The following is a 22,349-nucleotide window of genomic DNA, read 5'->3' as shown; positions in this document are numbered from 1 at the left end:
GGAATCTACGGCGGGTCCTGTCTCAGCTTCTTGGCCAGCTGCCCAGGTCCTCTAAACTGTAAGATTGTTTCTCCCCCTTGAATGTACCCCCTCCTTCCTCTCCTGCGACCTCCATAGCATCACCTCCCTCCTCAGAGACACATTCCATCACAAATCAAAGCACAGCAGCTGCAAAACCCATAAGTGAAGGCCCAGATGGATGACCTCCAGTGGGTCCACCAAGGTACTGTTTTACCATTTTCATTGGAGGAGGGACAGCTCTGACATAATGGTCGCCTGTATGTTCCCCTTCCATTAAGGGAAGAGGTGTTGCAACTTTGCCACGATAATGAGACAGCTGGGCATGGGGGAGTTTTTAAAACACTCCACAGGGCTTTAAGAGACTACTGGTGGCTATGTTACTTCATGCCATGTCTGCCGGAGCCCTAAAGCATGGAGATGTCCATGCTCCCAGATTGGTGTACCAGTTTCATTAGTGGTTCCCTGACAAACCCAGGCCTCACAAGATCCATGAGGTGCCCCAATCGCCCAGGCAAGCAGAGGACTTCATGAGTATGCAACTCATTTCCCTGCAGGGAGTTGCGGTGGCAGAGGAGTCTTGTGGAACTTCACAATGTGTTTTCTCTCTTTAATATTGAAATCATTGTCCTGTCTTATCAGACAATCAAGACATTCTAGGCATAAAAGCGCTGGAGTTTAACACAATTTTTTAATTATTTGATATAATTATTTGACATAATTTGTCAATGATCTGTTATACCTTAATGAAAATTATGAATGCTCTGTACCAACATTTATTGATATAGTTCAACAGTTTGGTATATTATTTGCTTACTCAGTTAACTGCAGTAAATCTCATATGCATCCCATAGACCCTAGTGCATCTATGAAAATATGTACAAATTGGAATTTTACTTAGTATTTTTTTAAAAACATCTCAGAATAATTATTCCAGGAAAATTCTTCATTTGTAATGGTAAATATTTCAAATTGTTTATCTCAGTTTGAGATAAATTATGAAACATTCAACTGAGCTTAAACAGAAAGAAAAATGTAAAAATGATTTCAGCATAGATATATGTACTTTTATGATGTTAATAACCTTAAAGTATTTAAAGCAGATTGAGAAATCAAGGAAATATTTATGGGAACAATTTAGGAACAATCTAAACTACAGTTACAATACAATGACTTAGCTTTTAACTTTCATCTTCAGTATTATCACTTGACATACATCTGACATGTTTTTCTATGAAGTCCCAGTGATTATGTCTAAAAATAATAATGGACACAATTAGAAAGTTATTATGTGTCCCCTTTGATATCATGGCAGGAGCTTGGTACCCTTTTAAATCCCAATTCTATACTATTTGTCATTAAAAGTTACACGGCATAGTTGGGAGATGTCAGGAGAGAAATATAATTTTGATCCTTATTCACATGGTAAGACTACATTTGGGATTTTGTTTTTTTTTTTAATTCATACACTATAGTTTGAATTGTCTTTTTTGTGTGTGTGTGCGCCTTCGAGTCAGCGTTGACTCATGGCGACTGCCTGGACGGGTACCTGTCTTGGCAAGATTTTGGAAGTGGTTTGCCATTGCTTCCTTCCTGGGCCGAGAGAGAGTGCCTGGCCTAAGGACACCCAGCTTGCTTCATGCCTAAGGTGGGACTAGAACTCCTGGTTTCTAGACTGGTGCCTTAACCATTACACTGACCTGGCTCTTAGGTTGTTTAAGAAATGAATATCAGTATAACCAATTAAAACATATTTTGATTGCATAATTTATTGCAAACCTATTAGCAATATCTAAAACTCCTAAATGACCAACAGCATTTAAATTTGTTTTGGATGATGATTCTACATTCTGCAAAATATTATGCGAAAATATACTCTGTAATAAAAAAAAAATCCATCACTAATGAAAATTAATGTCTATTAACGCTGCAGGGCTTTACATACAATTTTATAAAATAAATCTATGAATAAACACTGTAAGTTAAAAGTAAGTCCCATTGAAGCAGTTATATAATTTTATCGCCAGATATAAAAGCATCAAATGCTACTTGTTAAACTTTTCCAACAAGGTTAACACTAGTTTGTTAGGCTGTTGTGGAGATAAAATGTGACAGGCGATGAAAATGTGTGTAACTAGTAGCAAGTAGATTCTTTAGAGATTAGACAACAGGAAGTATTTTAGACTGAAAATTTTCTTTTAATGTGACACAGAGCAAAAAGTAGTGAAAGGAAGGGCTTGCTAACATTTCCTCCTTCACCTGGAAGGAAAGACCTGGGGAGAGAGAGGAGTGCAATTTTGAAGAGAAAATGCCTGGAAGGCAGAGATGTAAGAAGCTATTCCTGCCTCTCTTAATCTCAGATAATGCCTTGCATTAATATACATGTGCAAACACCGTCTAACCCAGGGTTTCTCAACCTTGGCAACGTTAAGCTGTGAGGACTTCAACAGCAAGGCTGGCTGGGGAATTCTGGGAGTTGAAGTCCACACAGCTTAACGTTGCCAAGGTTGAGAAACACTGATCTAACCAATGAAGAAAGCAGACTAATATTGGATGTAGCGAAGTTTCAGTGAGTTTAAAAAGCCACAGATTGTCTCAAAAGAGATGTACACCACATTTGACTTCTGATAAAATTGCTTGTGCTTTGTAGTTAATAAAATTACATACGACAATGGCAAACAGAAATTATTTATTTGAAATGTCACATAAATACATTTTCCCATGGATATTCCAAATATACACAAAAAGAACATTGCAGCAATTTTTTTTTAAAAAAAAGTTTGGTTTTATGCAACGAAGTGCCAAACATAGCCGTAACACATACCTGACTTTTGTTTTACTAAGTATAAAAAGTGAGGAATAATTTATATTTACACATGTACAACCATGTACACTTATTCACATACACACGTCAACTAGTTTCAAAACATAAGGATATTTGTTTCAAGTTTTATCTACATTAAATATTTTTTTAAAACTGGTCATAAGCTCCAGATTTTGTTTTTATGGTGCTTTGTTGATACAATCATTCTAGTGCTGCAAAATTAAGGCGCTACCAAACACCAGGCCTTCGGTTATGCAAGGTGCTGTATGACTAATTCATACAGTTTTATGAGCAAATCGTATTCCTTTTCGTTGAAAATTAACTGCAGCATGAATCAAAAGAGCAGAAATCTGCTGATTATCAGCTTACCGGAATCACAAAGCACCCTTAGCAACTGAAAGGAAAAAAGGATATTTGAAAACAGTAGATAAAGGCCACTGTAGCAAATAATTCACACGAGTTGTAAAATTTAAAAAGGAATAAGCTTCACCTATTATTTGGAAGCAGACCTATTATGGAATTCAGGTTTTTGCACGTTTGCTTTTTATAGGAGTGGCTGGGATACCTTTTCAGCCCTGTTAGACTCGATAAAATAATGTCTTGAATATTTTTCTGCAAAGCATTTTAGACAATGAGGATATTGTAATCCTCAGTTCTCTAAAAGTTGCCAGATTGATCAGCCTAAGAGAAAGAAAAGAACTTTAAAATTCTGGCTTTCTTCATAAGCTTATGTTAATGTGTCTGTGGAGGGACCAAGCTCTGATGGTTGAAAGACTTGTCAGCCTGGCTTTTGATTTTAAAGGGTAACAGTACCAAGTTGAAGACTCTCACAAAATTCCTCATCCAAAAGGCAGCAGCAGATGAGAATCCCAGGGATAGTATAGAGCAGTGTTTCTCAACCTTGGCAACTTCAAGTGGTGTGGACTTCAACACTCAGAATTCTGGGCGTTGAGGCCCACAAGCTTAAGCTGCCAAGATTAAGGAACATTGGTACAGAGGATTCTGCCTCAAAAATGGGAAGCGCCCGAACAGTTAACTTAGGAACAAACTAGTTTGTACTTATGCTGAATTGCTCTCTAACTTCAATTAGTAACAGAAGAGAAAAGAGAGAGAGAAAAACAGGAGGTAAACCCAAATCCTGCCAGAGACATTCCAAGCAATCACAGCTAAAAATACTGTGAAAAATAATGAAGGTGGTCCAAGTTCCCTGCAAAAAAAACTAATGAGGCTCATTTTGAAAAACCTCTTTCTTGGTAAAACTTGGAAGCTTTTGAAGTCCAGTGAATGAACAGGAAGACAGCTGTGTTGAAGGAAAGTGTGATAGCACCCAAGGAACGGATAGAAAGGAGAAGAGAGTGCGACCCTCCGTCTCTCTGGCTTTAATGCTAAAACAGGTAACGTCGCCTTGAGTCACGCTTGACTCCTGGGGACTACCTGGAGAAATTGATGCGGTGTTCTTGGCATGACACGGAAGTGGCTTGCCATGGTCTCCTTCTGGCATTTTTTTTTTAATTTCCTGGTCTCATCTACAGCCTTAGAGCTCCCAGATGGTCCCCCATCCAAGTAGTAATGAGGCCTGACCTTGTTTAGCATTCAAGATCAACCAAGTTTAGCCAGGTGCAAACTTCCTAAAAATACTTGAAAGAGAATCTACAAACTCTGGTAAAGGTATTAGAACTTGCAGGAAGGCTATGGCAGAAATTATTAGAGCTTCATTTGCAAGTTGCACAGTTTACAATTAAAAGAGCAGTCACAGATCAATATTTAACTACAAAAGGTAAATTCAAAGAAGAAGCAATTACAGTACATTCACGCTGTGTTGATCATGTCTTAGGAAACTGCTATCCGCTCAAGATTCTTTAGACAATCTTCTAATACCACACAATTATAGCACTTACTAAAATCAGTCTTATAGATGATTATACTTTCTGTATACATTGAAATTTTTATGCCTTTGTCCAAAGAGTACATGCTGTTTCTAATTCATAAAGGAGGCACTTTTGAAATATTTTGGTATTGTCATTATTTTCTTGCCAGATTATTATTTTTTTTTTTACACCTAGTAACTTTTAGCTTTCCTTGTCTTTGCACCATGTTCTGAAACCTGAACCACTATTATCATCACATCCTGTTCAATTGTTTCTGGAAATTCAGAGATCCCAGCAATTTGAATTAGCAATACTGTTTTGCTGTTTCATTTTTACAACTAAACTACTAAACTATTTCCAATAATTCAACCATTTTTAAAAAGTTAGCAACACATATGAAGACATCAAATACAGATATATTTACATCTGATTGAAATTTGCATTGAAATTTGCAGTACAGGATTCCATTTGTGTCTCCTCTCATGTCAGCAAGAACTTCAAGCACGAACAGTATTCGGTACATAACAAGTAATATTAAGGTTTTGGTTTTCAAAAGTATATGGAACTATGTTTTCTTAGAAGAACCTATCAGGCTGGTATGGCAGTTGTGAGTAAAGATGGATTTTACTGAAGTGTTACTTCTAGACAAAACTAGAAGGATAAAATTGAAATGGTGTTTCAATTCTTCAACAGCCTTTAGTAAGATAATCACTGAAGAGCTTGAAATTAACAGAGTAGATATACACTAAACATGCTGGCCATGATCCAGCCACAGAGCTTCACAATCTCAAGTATTGTAATGGCAGCGAGAAGCTTTCCCTAAGACACACTTATGTCCACTATGGGAGGCTGTTAGTTCCATGTCCCAACTGCAAGGCTGCCTACAGGTAACTCTTTCCTTGTTGTAGGTTCCTGATGTCATTCTGAAGGAAAAGGGGTTTGGGAGGGAAGAATGACTCAAACTTTTTAGATATATATTTGAAACATTCTTCTCAATACATACAGCATGCAAATTACAAACACAAGGAATTGGTTTATAATCAGCTACAAAGCTGTTCATCGGATACCCTTTAGGACAGTGTTCTTTGGAAGTGGAACATTTTATCCTGGCAACCCCATTTACTTCTGATTCTGTTGTCCACACGTTGCAGATAAAAAGGTGCATTCTTTCAGAGGAACACTTGATAATTTCTCTTCAACAGGTTACCGTGAGGAATATTTTAACAATACATATTCTCAGTTTCTAATCCACTACAGTACTCCAAGTCCTGTTTCCTTGCTACAAAGAAATAAAAATGTCAACTGGGGATTTCTAGACATTTTAGTGCTTCTGACTCAGCTGTCTCATCTTGATAAGTAGATGGCGATTATATACTCAGTTGGTGCCTGCAAGTACTGTATGCTATGTTGCAGTTGCGGCACAACTTCCGAGAGGCTCAGATTATTCCAGGACAAGAGGCACAGAATACTTGATTAACTATTGGGTCCAGAGTGTGCAAAAAAGAATGCTTAGACGAGCAGAGGGAAGAACTGTTCAGTTGCCAACTGTGTTCTTATTAGCATTAGAAACCAGTTGTTTTCAGTGTGTCTTCACAAATAAGACTGTGTCATCTGGGTCTTTTGAGGGTCACAAATATTAATACGCGGCGAATGGCAATGAGTCGATCTTTAAGTGAAGTCATGGCAAGAATGGCCAATTGAGCCCTGTTCTCTAGTGGCAAAACTGCCAACAGCCACCAGTACCAAGCTGGACCACTGGGATTACTCTGTAAAGAAAATATCAATATATTAACTTTTTTTTAGAAACATAATTTAAGCAGATAGAATGCCCTCTGATAGCTGTAAGAAAATCGAAGAAGACAACACTCCGTGCTGTTCACAGAATGCAGAGACTGAAAATAGTTTATTTATTTTCTATCCTGCCTTTATTATTTTTATAAATAACTCAAGGTGGCGAACATACCTAATACTCCTTCCTCCTGTTTTCCCCACAGCAGCAACCCTACGAGGTGAGTTGGGCTGAGAGTGAGTAACCGGCCCAAGGCCACCCAGCCAGCTTTCATGCCTAAGGCGGGACTAGAACTCTCCGTCTCCTGGTTTCTAGCCCAGCACCTGAACCACTAGACCAAACTGGCTCTTGCCTCACCCACAAAATTCTTCCATAGTGAACCTGCAGCCCCTCAAGATGCTGCTGGTCTGTCACTCCCAGCAGCTTCAGCCAGTTTAGGGGAATGCTGAGAACTGCAGTCCAGCAACATCTAGAGAGCCACAGATTTCTTCCCTATTTTATGTAGTAAGACTGTCCCAAACATTTTCAAGTTTTTGTCACGATCTTGGTATTTTCTAACAAGAGAAGAATATCAACCTAAAAACAATAGGACAAAAACAGACAACAACAAAATTCCAAACCCTGTTTTTGTGCTTCCAGATAGCCCCGTGGATAATGTGTGCCAAAATTCAGTAGCAAACCATTGAATGTTATAATTGCCTGCCGATTTCCAGTATGAAAACCTGAGGCTTCAGAAACATTAAGCAGCCTTGAAATGACTAAATCCTCCAATGGAATTAAAAATCCTGAAACACAATCACCCTGTTTATCTGAAAGCACATCACTCTTCTCCTCCCTGGAACTCTTGGCCAACAAAAATAATAGTGCAGCCCCTACTTCAAATGAGATTTCTTACCCCTGATTTTGGGCAAGACTTAATTTTAAGAGGGACTAAAAGGCCATAGAAATACAATACATTTAGAAAAACAAATAAGGTAGACATACAACATTAAAGGAAGATCTATATTACTATCTTCACAGAACTGTCCTTATTGGTTTTAAGGGAGTAATTTCATCATCTGCTGTAACATAAAAGTATGACTCATAGTTTAAGAAAAGGTAAACGCAACCAAGGAAACAAAACTAAATCTAAGCTGTTAATACACAATTTGTCCAAATGCTGCTGTAAAAACCAGTATTAGTTTATGTGAGCAAACTGAATTGGAACCATGGTTCCAATACAGAATACAGTGCAACTTGTGAAAGGTAAAAGGTCCCCTGTGCAAGCACCGAGTCATGCCTGACCCAGTGGGGGGACGCCGCTTTCGCGACGTTTTCTTGGCAGACTATAGAGTGGAGTGGTTTGCCGGTGCCTTCCCCAGTCGTCCCTTCCCCAGCAAGCTGGGTACAAATTTTACCGACCTCGGAAGGATGGAAGGCTGAGTCGACCTGAGCCGGCTACCCGATACTCCAGCTTCCGCTGGGATCAAACTTGGGTCGTGGGGAGAATTTCGGTTGCAATACTGCCGCCTACCACTCCGAGTGCATCTTACAATAGCCCAAAATATGATTTGAAAAATAGAAATGTAATTGGATTAATATAACTGGGATTGATCTTTTTAAACCTAAAAGCAAATGAGGACAAGGCACATTTTAAATAGCAGCCACCAATAGATTTTCAGGAGTTGTGTGTGTCTGAAAACCAAATTATGGATTGCTACCAGCAGAGTGTTACAATGATAGTTTTATAACTATCATACTGTGAAAGGTAGCTCTCATTCTTAAATTTTGACCAGTACAAGGGTTAAACTGTCGAGACCTACAAGACAGTTTAGACTTCAGACAACCCAGCAAACTGCTTGCCAGAGGCTGCCCGTAATTTCCTATATAATTTTATTAAAAGTTTGAAAAACAAAGGTAAAAACAAATACAAACTAATATAGAGTATGGAAGAAAAAGGAAGAAATCAAAGAGAGGGGTAAAAGTGCAAGAAAGGGAAGAAAAAGTAAAGAAAAATAGAAAGAAAAAAGATACAACGATATGGCTTCTGATCTTCTTTACAGCAGTTGTAAGTACAATAATAAGAACAGGCCTATTTTGGTCCAAACTCAGACCAAAACAGCCCTGTTTAGTTTTTGTGTACAGACCAAAACATCTGGAATATTTGTGGTTAATTCTGTTACAGACCACTTGAAAACAGCTGTTCTGTGTACAGAATGGTTTGTGCATGGAATGTTTTGAACATTCCAAATTGGGATTAATGATTAATGATTAATCCCAAATTGGGATTAATCCTGTTTACAGCAATCTTGGAACAGCTGTAGGATATGACTGGTTAGACTGGCAGTGGGGAATATGGGCAGTAACTGGTCAGCAGGGCTGGCTCTGGCCAGTTAAGTAAAGTCCAATTGCCTTCACACCTCCCTGCAAATCTGCAATCCTTTTTAAATGAGCCATAAGTGGATATATAAAAAAAGATGACATAGCATTTGGGAGGAGTTGCATTCTTTTAACTTTATATCCTCTATATTTTCACACAATTTAATGTATGAAGATTTTAGCTTAACAGGTTTTAAATTAAGCACTTACCTTATGTGAATTGTTTGCATGTATTATTCACTGTGGTATTTACTGTTGTACTTTGTTAGTTTTTAGCATTCGCATATAATTTCATGTTTACCTGTGGCTCACGTTCTTTCCCTGGCATTGGTCCAAAATGGCTTAAAATTTGTGCTTTCATATTGTCTTTAAGAGAAGTAAACCAGGAAACGGCTTGATCGTAAACCGAATCATGAATGCGGACAAGCTCTTCGTACTCTGCCCCTTCAACCTGGTTGAGCAATGAAAATGGATTTAAATTTAAATGTGTGTTATGTACAGCATAACAAAAGCAAATACCATTTTAAAGAGTTGTTACTTTTAAATATTTTAAACACGGACCTTTTTATCACATCCTTTCTGAATCAGCTCAGAATTCCAAGAAAGCAACACAGATAACTTCAGGTGTTCAGTGTTCAGCAGGATAATAATGAAAATTGGGTTACCAGCTGATTACAAGGGCAGGTTGCCAACTTATCACTTACTAGATTGTTTTCTTATATTCACAATCAATGTCAAAGATTGATGTGGAAAACTGCAGGACCGTATGGGATCTAGCATTTTTCAGTACAGATGTGAAAACCAACTGATTAAGAAAAAACCATTTGCAGATTTATTTAATATATTTGAATTAGTTTGAAAATATTTGCATTACATTTGTGATATGACGACAAAGTGCCAACTCTGGATCACACCGTTGTTCATCTAAATGATAGACCATTTAATTTTAACCTTAATGAGAGCGAGCCATTAGTTGTGTATGTCTCTTAAGAGCTGCTTTACATTACATTCTTAGAGAAACCAATCATATAAATTAATAGGATTAAAAGCCACTGACCAAAGCATGCTTAAGCAACATGTGATCTGATAGAGCTTGCTAATACCTTCACATCAGTTTAAAGAAGAAAAGTTGCTGCTACACATTTCAAAGGTCTGATATAATTTGCAAGCAGATTAGAAAATGGCATTCCTAACATGCACAGCTAAAAATCTCCAGTCTGTGCAAAGACACATAAAAACACAAAGTAATTCGGGTGGAATACTTTTCATATTCCTATTTCCACTAGACTTTGCTTCTTTAATGCCATTTCCTTATTTAAGACTCTCCCTGGAACTGGTGGTGACTGAATGACTGCATAGTAAAGCTGTAAACACCTTCAGGAATATACTTTTAATCGTGGTGTTTGGTATTGATCTGAGTCTTTAAAACTTCTGAATATGGTATTTTGATTTTAAAATGACGGGTTATCGAAGGAGCTTGGTGCTGATCACTTCAGTGAGGGAATGGTAGCAAAAGAAGAGAAATAACTTCAGCTTCGGGTTAAGAAAACTTAATTTGTGCAACACCGCTAAGAAGAAAAGCACAAAAGCCAGCCTTAGAGTTAGCTTATGGGTTGTCTTTGCCACAGCTGGCAAAACTTATTTTCAATAGATGAGGTAACAGAAAGCACAACCACTAAAAAGTTACCTTTTCATCTTCCAAATATTCAATGTTTGCAGTGTTATATCCATCTCGCTGACCATGGCTTAAGACCCTAAAACGCCGAACACCAACTGTATCAACAACTGAGCGCCCATCAGGGAAAAACTTCACATCCCTGATCTCCAACATGCAGCCGTAATCTGCAAACCTGGAGGGACAAAGCTATATTAAGACTGTAGTTCTAAATATATTTTAGGAAAGAGCCTTATAGATTCCTCATAGCCTGCCTAAATACGTTTGGAATGAAGTTGTAAAAGGGCCTAACATTGTAAGATGAGATACAAGGGCTTGTAGGAATATTACTTGTTCCAGTTCTGTAGAAAGCCATGGACTGCTGCTTGAGTTCTTTGAATGCTGCATCTAGATTACCTGTCCCCAATCTAGTATCCCTCAAATGAGCTGCATTTCAATTTCCATTAATTCCCAACGAGAAGAACATGGGAAGCAAAGATCTACATCTGGAAGGCAAATTGGGAAGCCTTCTCTGGATCATCCGAGTTTTCCCTAAGCACTATGCACCTCTCCCTGATAGAAAGTTTACAGTGACGTTGTTACCGATCAGCCAAATGCCAGATCTTGGCATGTGCCCCAACACTGGGCATGACTCTTCATTACAAAGAAGCCACAGCCCCCATCTCCCTGATGAGAACACATTTCCATATCAGGCAGGCATAAGCCCTTATTCCACTTTCCCCCTCAGAAGTGCAGTATTTTATAAAGGAGCTCCAAATATTTAGCTTACCCTTTCAGTTCATCAGTTAAACACATGCCAAACTGTTTAGTGCCCGTTTCCATGCATCTTCTTATCATTAATCGATAACGGGGCTCGAAGACATGAAGAGGACAAGGGATGGTAGGGAAAGCCATGGTGCACACAAAAATGGGAACATCTTTATTTAGACTGTAAAAGAAGGAAGAATGTTTTTTATGTTTATGCAGGTCAGTATGTTAAAACAAATGACTGAAATCCTCATTTGAAACTACTCATGAAATAAGCTTCACTGTACTCGTGTTTTCACTCAGCTTCCCAGGCTCTCTTCTGTTACTGATATATACAACAGAAGACTATCTAAACCAGTCTTTCTCAACCTTCACAACTTTAAGCTGTGTGGACTTCAACTCCCAGAATTCCCCCAGCCAGCAGCTTAAAGTTGCAGGGGTTGAGAAACCCTGACCTAAACATAGTAAAGACCATGCTCAGCCAAAATATTTAAAGATGTACAGTACATGCTTAAGGCAAAAGACTATCATGTATATATGAGGGGCTGGCAACATTTTGAGTCTAGTGGGCAAATTGGAAATTTGGGAACATGCCATAGTTCTCATAAAACTGGTACCATTGGTTGTCCGAAAATTGATGCTTCATTCTGCAGTATGCCTGTTATATAATTATTATTTCAAACTTCTAAACAACTACAGTAGAATCTCGGTTAACTGAAACTCAAGCAACCAGCATTCTCAAGCAACCAGCAAAAAATGAAGAAATAATATGTTAAATAAAAATTTATTTAAATAAAATCAATTTTTAGCGGAAAGATGTTTAAACTTGGTGTGCTGCACTGTGCCACGCCAACCCCCCCAGCAGAAAGGCAAGTCCAAACCCTGTGCTCCACGCTGCGCTGTGCCGACCTGACCACCCAGCAGAAAGGCAAGTCCAATCCCGGCGCATCGCAACATGCCAATACTATTGCAATTACTACCTACAGGGACAATTATATGGGATTTTGAATAAAGCGAACAATAGTTTGGTCCTATAAGAACCCCCTCTATCAGCTTAACTTTATTCTTTTTCAAATGCTTTCTCTGTACAAGATAACCTCTATATATAACCTTGCATCTCCATATATAACCTTGCATACTTATCTTCCAAACAATAACTTTATCTGCTCCAGGAACTTCCTATGTGGTGCTCCAGTTTTTGAAGCAGCTGTCAGAATATACTTATGGGACTTCTGTAAAGAGGTCTCATTCATGGGCTTTTGTTTGAACTAGGTGAGTGTTCCAATTCATGTGTGGGGCATGCATATTCCTGATCCACATATGTATACTGATCGTATAAAGCGGGTGGAGACTGCTTCCAATGGTCTTTCCTGCTCTCAACCTTTTCACATTGTGCAAAAACATGACCTGGGTTTCTGAATGTTTGTAAGGTGCAGGTTCGCTATTCAAACTTTCTATGAAAAATCAAGGGAAAGGAAGAATAGACACGAGTGTCAAAATGTGTTCTTCCATGTACACCACACTGGCATACTAAAATAGAACAATTTTTGTCTGAAGATCAAATATAAATAATGTTATGAAAATATAAATACATTATTCAAGTTAACCCACTGAATTTCACTAATATTCTCTTTGTAAAAGACGATTGCTTACTTTGATAATTCCTTCATTTCTTCTTCATAAACCTTTTTCCTTTCAGATAATTCTTCTGGAAAGTATCGAACTATTAATTCTTCAGTAAGGATGGTCTTTTTGTAAGTCCGACTTGCCAAAAACTATAAAGGGAGTTCAAGAATCCACATTATTCAATTCTAGCTATGCCAGTAATCAGTCATTAGACTGGCCTGGGGAGCAGAATCTGATGGTTAAGTAAATGTTTTCATGTTTTAAAACCCTAGAATGGAATGGGGAATTTGTACAGAATACTACAGTCAAGCACTGGCTAAATACAGTACTGATTTACTAGTTATGGTTTTCAATGGCTATTATAAGCACTTATAGTAGCCATTTAATTATTCTACATTGCTTCTTCTGAAAATGACTCTGAAATAAAGAACTGGAACTTACGTGCTATATAGTAAGGTGATGCAAAACAAATCTACCTTCTTTTCTTGGCACTGAAGTCAAACACCACTTAAATACTGTTTATGCATAAAATGCCGAGCAACATTTGCCCCTCCCCACTTCCAATTTCAAACCAGCAGACTCAGCAGGGTTGTAATTTTCTTACGGGGCTGGGATTTTAAAGGATTAAACAGGCATATTGCACTTTTGCACTGCACCCCTTAAAAAAACCAGAAGCCCTCTCCAAAAATCAGATCAATTCCCCCCTTTTTTCGGAGGTGGTTTAATGGGCCCTTCAAGGTTCAGGAAGCCTGTCATTTAAGCAGCTTCTGGAAATGGGAAGGGGAAGACTTACATCTGACAGCTTTTCTTTACAAAGCGGACAGTGGGGATTATGGTCCAGACAACGTTCAAGGCATTTGAGGCAGAACGTATGTCCACAAGGAGTAGTGACAGGTTCATAGAATAACCTGAACAAGACATGAAAACAACAATTTCATACATCCATTCATATGCACATCTTCCTTCGAGAGTTTTCCTGTGTGATCCTGATCTATGCATGTAGGGGCGTGCAAAACATTTTAAACTGAAACTGTTTTGAATTCTAAATGCACTGTTTTGATAATTTCAGAAATAACAACAACAACTACAACAACAATGCTTCTAGCTTGCAACAGGTGCATTGGTAACAATTTTTGGATCTTGAAACTGTCAAATCAGCTTGATTTAAAAGCATTTTGCACAACACTGCGTGTGTAAACTGCTCTTGAAATATATCGTATGGGATATTATCACGCACCCAGTACACAATTAGCCCATTCTTATTGAGGAAAAGCTTATTTCTCAAAATACGAAAGAGAGCTCTTTCATTTATTTTCAGAAACTATTTCCGAGCAGAGTTATGTAAGACAAATGATGAGTTCTTGCTATAAAATTAAAGTTAATGAGCTGAAAATATATATACTATTTATTATATGTTAGTATATTATTTATTAAATTAGCATGGTGTGGGTTTCTACAGGACTCACAACAACTTCCAATACAACTTACAGAATTGTAAAATGTCCACCAGGCAAAAAATCCCAACCCAATGCATCAAGAAATAATCAACAAAATCAAATATCAATAACAATACCAACAAGCAACATAGAATAGTAACAATATAAAAAGCTTGTTTCCCTTCATGGATATATCTATGTAATTTCCTAACAATAAAACAGGCGTTCTTCACTGCTTTTTCTAGAATAGAATTCTTTGGTTGTTTTCTATCTAAGTCTTAACCAAGGCCAACAGTATCTGTAAGAAAACTATGTTGGTATCAAAATAACACGAGCGTATTGTATCATCACATGGATACCGTGACTTACAAACTTCTGTCAAGATGTCTGACATAAGAAGGTAAATCACAGCAGTTGTGTGATGATAAATCCAGCTTTACCCAACTTAAGTTTCTGAGTCCAGAGAAGGTGAGATACATGCTACCGCTGCTGAAATTTAAATCCTACAGAAGAAGACATTTAGCTATTTCTTGTAGCTCGTTAATACCTCATGCAAAGGGAACACTCAAAGTCAGATGCATCCATGAGATTTGTAGGAATCTCTTTTATGGGAAGAGAAGCTGAGTTTCCACAAGTAGCATCTCCATCTTAAAATAAAAAAGAACATTTGAAATCAGCAAGACTCCTTTTCTGAAGGAATTCATTAGGTAGTTCAAAGTATCAAAAAAAGGAGGAAGAAGAGGATATTCCAAGTCTTTCAAAAACGAACAATTCCCAGTGAGTTTTAAAATTATCAGACAGGAACACAGGACTAACACTGTGCCTTTCTGGAGAATTAAAATGAGTACAAAAAACCGATTCTAAAAAAATAGATGATTAAGACTAACTTCAGTTCAGAAAAATTAACCCAGATTCCAGGACATGCAACTGGAAATTTCATGCCTGTGAATTTATGGATACCAGTCTACAAACACTTTGCTACAAAATAACTCTTAGCCTTTGCTGTGACAGAATACCACAACTATTCCCTTACGTATGAAATCTGCTATTTAGAGTAAAACATGGCCCAGACATAACCTGTGCATTTTGTTCAATTTGTTTAACATCATTTTGTATTAAAGATTTCAGTTTTTCATATTCTATTCTATCCTAATCATTATAACTTGCTTTACTCTATAACAGCAAGAATAAAGAATGTCTCATAATACTCATTTTCATTTAATTTAAATACAAAGCTGTAACATATTGTTATTACAGACTGTTGAAAATACTGTTTTTTCTTACACAAAATACTGAGCAGTTTAACATTCAGTATAAAACAGGAATTGCTGAACTGACTTTAGCAAAATATTCCATAACTAGCAAAAAGAAGCAAAATTGTGTTTTTTTTCCTCTAAAATAAAAACAGCAGCAACAACAAAAAACCAAAAAACCAAAATGGAGAGAGTGTAAGTGGTTGCAACAGACCTTTTCTAGGAATTTTGCTAGGGACATCCAGGTTCTGTAGGTCTCCCACATCACTAGAAAATTTTCTTTTCAAGCTTGCACTGGGTAGGCTGGAGAGGACTTTTCCTAATGTTTTCTTGTTCTCTTCAAAGTAGAAATCATGATGGGAAATTGAAGAATCAATACAACGATACACATCACTCTCTTGGGAAGGGTTTCTTGTTAACCTCAGGATTGTCTCCTAAAATAGATACATTTAACTCAGAAAATGTGTCTTCTATAGTCATACCTTTGGTGATCATAGCCATGATTCAGAACTAGTATTTTGGTAACCTGTTGCATGGCTTCTGCTGGTACTGCTTCTATCAACTCTATTATTTATATATGTTTGGACTATATGGATATTTCATAAAGTAAATGGATCAGCTGCTCAGGCAGAGCTTTCTCTGCATATTCTACCTGAATGCAGCAAAGGATGGATTGTATTTTAATACAGTTTTTTTTAGCATTATCATTTTAATATAGAGCATAGTTACCAAGTAAGTCTTTAAATTAGGAACCCACAAATGGATAGTACATGATGGCTGGGGTGCTCACCTCAAAAACCACCAAAACTTTAAATTCTGCCAAACGTTCCTGAGCAGTGTTAAATATGGGGAGGGGCAGGGTGGCTTCTGAGGTTCCAGCTGGCATCCTGGTGCCTACAGATAAATGCCTGCTTTAAAGAGAACTCTCCAAATATGCAAATTTTAACATCTATTGAATCATAAGGGTTTATAATATATCTGCAAATTTTAATAACCGATCACTATTTTTAGCCTCTGTTCCATTCCACTCTATTCCATTATTAATCAGCTTTCTTTGGGAAGCTATGTCCTTAAAAAAAACTAAAGCTAAACTGGATACCAGTACACTTCTGAATATAATGCTGAATATAATAAAATGCTATATATAATGTCCCGAAAAAAAGAGCAGAAATAGTAGAAGTTATAAAGAAGGTTAAGTTAGGTAAAACACCAGGACCTGATGGAATATCAGCAAAATATTATAAATATTTTATTGACCAAATCATTATACCTTTTAAAGATCTGATGAATTCAAGTTTAAGGGGTCAGCAATGCCAGATATGTGGAGAGAAGGAAATATTATACTTATACCAAAAGAAGGACAGGACACCACATTGGTTAAGAATTATAGACCAATATCATTATTAAATAATGATTATAAAATATTTACATCAATATTAGCAGAAAGGATGAAAATAGTTTTACAAGGTATTATACATCAGGATCAATGTGGTTTTCTCCCTAAAAGACAATTAAAAGATAATGTAAGAATTGTGTTAGATATTATAAAATATTTGCAATACCATAATGAATGTCAGATGGCTCTTATATTTCTGGATGCGGAAAAAGCTTTTGATAATCTAAACTGGATCTTTCTGTTCAGAGTTTTGGAAGGTATGGAATTCGGAGAATCATTTATAAAAGGAATTAAATCAATTTATAGAACCCAAAGGGCCAATATTATTGTAAATGAGGAACTGACCAAAGCTTGTAAGATAGAAAAGGGAACAAGGCAAGGATGTTCTTTATCACCTTTATTGTTTATCTTAGCTTTGGAGGTTCTTAATAGAGATTTAAGAAGTGATGAAAAAATAAAAGGTTTAAAAATTAAAAAGGAGATATTTTAAGAGCATTTGCAGATGATTTAGTTTTAATAGTACAAGATCCCTTGGACTCAGCAGAATATCTGATGAAAAAATTGAAGGACTATGGATCTTTAGCAGGGTTGAAAGTAAACAAAAAAACAAAAATGTTAATTAAAAATATGACACTGAATAATCAAGAATTGTTGGTAAGAAAGACAGGTTTTAAAAATGAAAAAAAGGTTAAATATTTGGGAATAATTTTGTCAGTTAAAAATAATGACTTGTTTAAAAACAATTATAATATGTGAAATGAAGTTAAAAAAGATCTGATAATATGGGAAAAATTACATCTCTCTCTTCTGGGGAGGACTTCCATAATTAAAACGAATGTCTTGCCAAGGATGTTATTTCTGTTTCAAACAGTTCCAATTCTCTTAAAGGAGACAGTATTTAAACAATGGCAAAGGGATATTTCAAGGTTCATTTGGCAAGGGAGAAAACCAAGAATTAAATACAAATGATTACAGGACGCCAAGGAACGAGGAGGATTGGGGTTGCCAGATTTAAAATTGTATTATGAAGCATGCTATTTATGGTATAATAAAGTTAAGATAAATAAGGAATCTAATAATCATTATATTAGTATGGCTTTATTAAAGATTTGGGAGAAATATAAAGATAGACTGGTGCTCAATATACCTCTTTGGTTATCACCACAAGAGGCATTTATAAGACGTGAAAGTGCTGGAGATTCAAAATGGTTAAGATACAGAGGTCTATTAATTTTTGAAGAAGGTGAACCAATGTTTAAGGCAAGAGAAAAACTAGAGAAGGAAGGTTATATATGCCATTAGTTTAATTATATGCAATTATCTGAGCGCTTTAAGCTCGATAAAAAGAATTATAGATTTGTAAACGAAATAACTTATTTTGAGAAACAAATTTGTATGAATAATGAACACATTATAGATAGAGTGTATAAGATGCTTCTTCAGTTGAACCTGGAGGATGAACAAGTTAAGGAATGCATGGTAAAATGGGCTAGTAACTTTGGATACAATATGATGGACCAATGGGAAAAAAATGTGGATGAAAAATTTAAAATTTACATTGAGCTATAATTTAAAAGAAAAATTTTACAAAATGATGTATAGATGGTATTTAACACTGGATAAATTATCGAAAATGTTCAAAAATATAATGAATGTATGTTGGAAATGTTCACAAAGAGTAGGAACTTTTTACCATTTATGGTGGACGTGCGAAAAAGCAAAAAACATACTGGGAGTAGATATGTTATTTTAGATAAGTTATTCAGAAAATTTTTAAAGTAAATATAACAAAAAAGCCAGAATTGTTTCTGTTAGGGTTAATGGAGGAAGATTTGGAGAAAAAAATATGGAAATTTACTGTTATATGATCAACGCTGCTGGAATACTCTACGCACAACGATGGAAGGACACACAGATACCAACAGTACAAGAATGGATAATCAAATTAATGGATCTAGCACAAATGGCAGAATTAATGGAACTGATAAGAGATAAAACTATTACTAGTTTTATGGAAATATGACGACCATTTTTAGAATATCTGCTGACGACAGAAAAAGATGAAGCTATGATTATGGGATTTATACAATAGTGAGTTTACTGGTTAGAAATAATGAAAATATGGATGAGCTGATAGTAAGAGAATATATTATATTAAGTATTAGTATATCTATAATTGAAGTAGCCAGAAGTCATCCATCTATCTATCTATCTATCTATCTATCTATCTATCTATCTATCTATCTATCTTCTTTTTTTAACCTTTTCTGTGTATCTTTTTGTTTGGGGTGCATTATTATATATGTATCGTATTGTATGTGTTATGTAGTTCGTTATAATCCTTTTTTTTCTTTCATATTTCTTTTCTTATTTGGAAATAAATAAATCTTATTTTAAAAAAAAGAAAAGAAAAAAAGAGCAGCCTCATGTGTTAAGTCTTACCTTTGAGCTCTCTGCTGTTGGCCCATCTTCACTAGAAGACTGTGTATTTATGCTACTAAGAAATGCAGGTTTCAATCTTGTATAAGAGGTCCGATTACAAAAAGGCGTTGTTAAACTATCATGAACATTTTCAAATGCTGGAAAAAACATCTCACACATTATCTAGATATAAAAAAACAAACAATTTTAGAAATGATACCATAAAATTCAGCTTATACATATCATAAGATTTCAAAAAGGATATTATACAAACAACCATGGAACACGTCTTACCCTATAAGGTAAGAGTCCCCCTTTTCGGGGGAGATGGGCGGTAATAGAAATGTGAGTAATAAATAAATAAATATAAGGTCAAATATCAGGGCAACATACAAATTCTATTATTATCTATCTCCCATTTCTTTTCCCTCCTCCAGAATTCTACATTCACATGCAACCAAGTGCCAAACTGTTGTCCTCTCCACTATCCCATTAATAAAAATGGAAATAAGACCATTAAATGTAGGGTTGTTTCAAATGCCATGGATGTTTCCTGGTTGAAAGATTTTTCATGGGTTGAATGATGCTTGAAGGCTGACAGCTGCAGACTAATAATTTATATGAGTATCTATTTTACTGGCTAATCCAAACAGTTAGACTAAATTATATTATTACAGCTATCGTGTTATTGGGTTAAATATTAAAATTTGTTTTGGTATTAAAAAAAAATCACCCCAATATTCACTTTAACCAATAGCTTTCACTTTTATCTTATCACTAGCTTTCAGTGAGTGAAAAGCAGAACATAAACCGAATAATCAAATAATTAATGCTTCACTTACATGTTCTATTTTACATGAGTCACATTACATAGCTGTACAGCTGTATGTAAATACCAAGTACATAAAAACATCACACTTTGATTAGATATGAAAAGTATAATATTCTACCTTTTGGGCTTCCATCTTCATTGAGTTCCACTCAGGATTTAAGGCAACACAGTAAAGAAATTCCTTCAATGCTTCTTCAATCCTTCCTAATCCAGAAAGAGCTTGTGCTTTGACATAGTGACCCTGTATGCATAGAGAGAAAGGAGGAGATAAGGAGTTCAAGCTTTATGATTTCCAGAAATATCGGCTAGCCCAATGTTTCTCAACCTTGGCAACTTGAAGATGTGTGGACTTCAACTCCCAGAACTCAAGCAAGGCTGGCTGGGGAATTCTGGGAGTTGAAGTCCATATACCTTAAAGTTGCCAAGGTGAGAAACACTGGGCTAGAGTACCTTTACCTCTTATAAGTATTGTGCTATTTCAAAATAGAACAGAAAAGGCAGTTAAGAAACTAAGAGGCAAAGGGAAACAATGACGGGTCCTAGCTTAATCTCGCATGATGCATTTAAGTGTGGGAAATGCATCTAAGTCAAACAACTAGGTATTGTAAACTTTGAAAACTTACAGAAGGCAATAACAGGTAGTACTGCAATTACTTTGATCATCATTTCATGTATCTTACATAGTTTTAGAGACAGTATATATCCCTAAAGAATTGAGGGCAGTTAAGTAAAGAGCCAGTTTGGTGTAGTGGTTAAGGCACCAGGCTAGAAACTGGAAGACTGTGAGTTCTAGTCCTGCCTTAGGCACAAAACCAGTTAGGTGACTTTGGGCCAGTCCCTCTCTCTCAGCCCTAGGAAGCAGGCAATGGTAAACCACTTCCGAAAAACCTTGCCAAGTAAACTGCAGAGACTAGCCAAGGCAGGAGGCATGTGTGCACACACACATAAATAGAGATATTAAGCGTATTGTACAAGGTCAAAATTCAACACTCTACCAGTCCAGATTTATTCTAATTTGGGGAAATAGTTGTTTTATTGTTTTATCCATCTGTGAGTCTGGCCTGATCAATAATAAGCTAATTATATTTCCATGTGTCAACAAATTCTATAAATAGAAGTAAAGGAGTCAGAATAACTTTGTGGCTAAAGCTAGGGTTTATGAACCATTTTTTTTTCAATAAAGCATTGTTAAGTCTAGTTTCTCCAAGGTTGGATGTAAAAATGCACAACTCTATGGGAAGATAAAAGGGAATACCACATACTCAGGGTTTACTCATGCAACACTAAAATATTTTTGTTTTGTATCTAAAAAAGATTTTTGTATGCCCTCACAGAAGAGACTTACATGATATTAAATGTGAGAAATAATTCCTGCTTTTATATGCAAAGAGATATTTAGGGTTTTTTTTTTATTTGCCAACTTGAAAACACATACTGTACCTTAGGCCAATGGGGTTTATTTTGGCAGAGTACTTCTGCATCATAAAGGGCTTGTTGATAATTCTTCATAGCTGTACAAAGTTCTGCCCGTTGTGCTATTAACAAACCTTTACAAGAAGCTGGAATACAAGAAGAAAATGTCTCAATGACAACTGATGACTATCTGAAATAGTAATTGATTATTACTATCTTACTCTTTTGTAATAAAAAAAGTCTTCAAATGAAGTAATATGAACAAATGTGTACATTACTAAAATTCTACTCAATTAAGAGAAACAGCCTGCAAAAGTCCATAGCATGTGTATGATAATATAAATAAATATAAATGTAATAATACAATACAATCTGGTTATGTGGTGCTTTGGGTTCAAGGGCAAAAAGGAGTTTTGGAGCGCACAGCATGAACACATATTTTAAGCTGGCCAAGAATTCCCAGAGCATAATACTGCACAAGTACGGGGACATTCTGACTAAAAGTTTCTAATTAAATGTAAGATGTCTTTCAGCTGCCATAAGGTGACCCAGGACAGAAAAAAATGAAGTTTTTTCACCACCTTTCTTCATTACGATAAACTTTCCAACATATCCAGATATATGGCATAGTTTCCAAAATTGTTCATCAGAGGTACTTCAAAACTTGCAGGAATGTTAGCAGTGCCTCTTTAA

General features: G+C 36.2%; 1 protein-coding gene across 3 annotated transcripts in view; it reads right to left on the bottom strand.

Annotated features, from left to right (window-relative positions):
- Nucleotides 1-2,692: 2,692 nt before the first annotated feature.
- The window catches only part of LONRF2 (LON peptidase N-terminal domain and ring finger 2), a 37,087-nt gene continuing 17,430 nt past the window's right edge, over nucleotides 2,693-22,349 (bottom strand). The window contains exons 2-13 of one of the 3 annotated variants that reach the window (XR_010068054.1): nucleotides 21,684-21,802; nucleotides 20,362-20,484; nucleotides 19,433-19,594; nucleotides 15,809-16,028; nucleotides 14,889-14,988; nucleotides 13,699-13,813; nucleotides 12,933-13,054; nucleotides 11,302-11,460; nucleotides 10,545-10,707; nucleotides 9,159-9,308; nucleotides 3,829-6,476; nucleotides 2,693-3,742 (exon numbers count right to left, since the gene is read on the bottom strand). Coding sequence is in view for 1 of the 3 variants with exons in the window: in XM_063304949.1 (XP_063161019.1) it covers nucleotides 6,318-6,476; nucleotides 9,159-9,308; nucleotides 10,545-10,707; nucleotides 11,302-11,460; nucleotides 12,933-13,054; nucleotides 13,699-13,813; nucleotides 14,889-14,988; nucleotides 15,809-16,028; nucleotides 19,433-19,594; nucleotides 20,362-20,484; nucleotides 21,684-21,802 (1,592 nt within the window). In the remaining 2 variants the exon portion in view is untranslated. The other 2 variants (XM_063304949.1, XR_010068055.1) reach the window with 2 other exon arrangements.

The sequence above is a fragment of the Candoia aspera genome, chromosome 5, assembly GCF_035149785.1.
Source record: "Candoia aspera isolate rCanAsp1 chromosome 5, rCanAsp1.hap2, whole genome shotgun sequence".
Lineage (NCBI taxonomy): Eukaryota > Metazoa > Chordata > Lepidosauria > Squamata > Boidae > Candoia > Candoia aspera.
The sequence above is the reverse complement of the archived record's forward strand: the minus strand, read 5'-3'. Positions and strand labels throughout refer to the sequence as shown.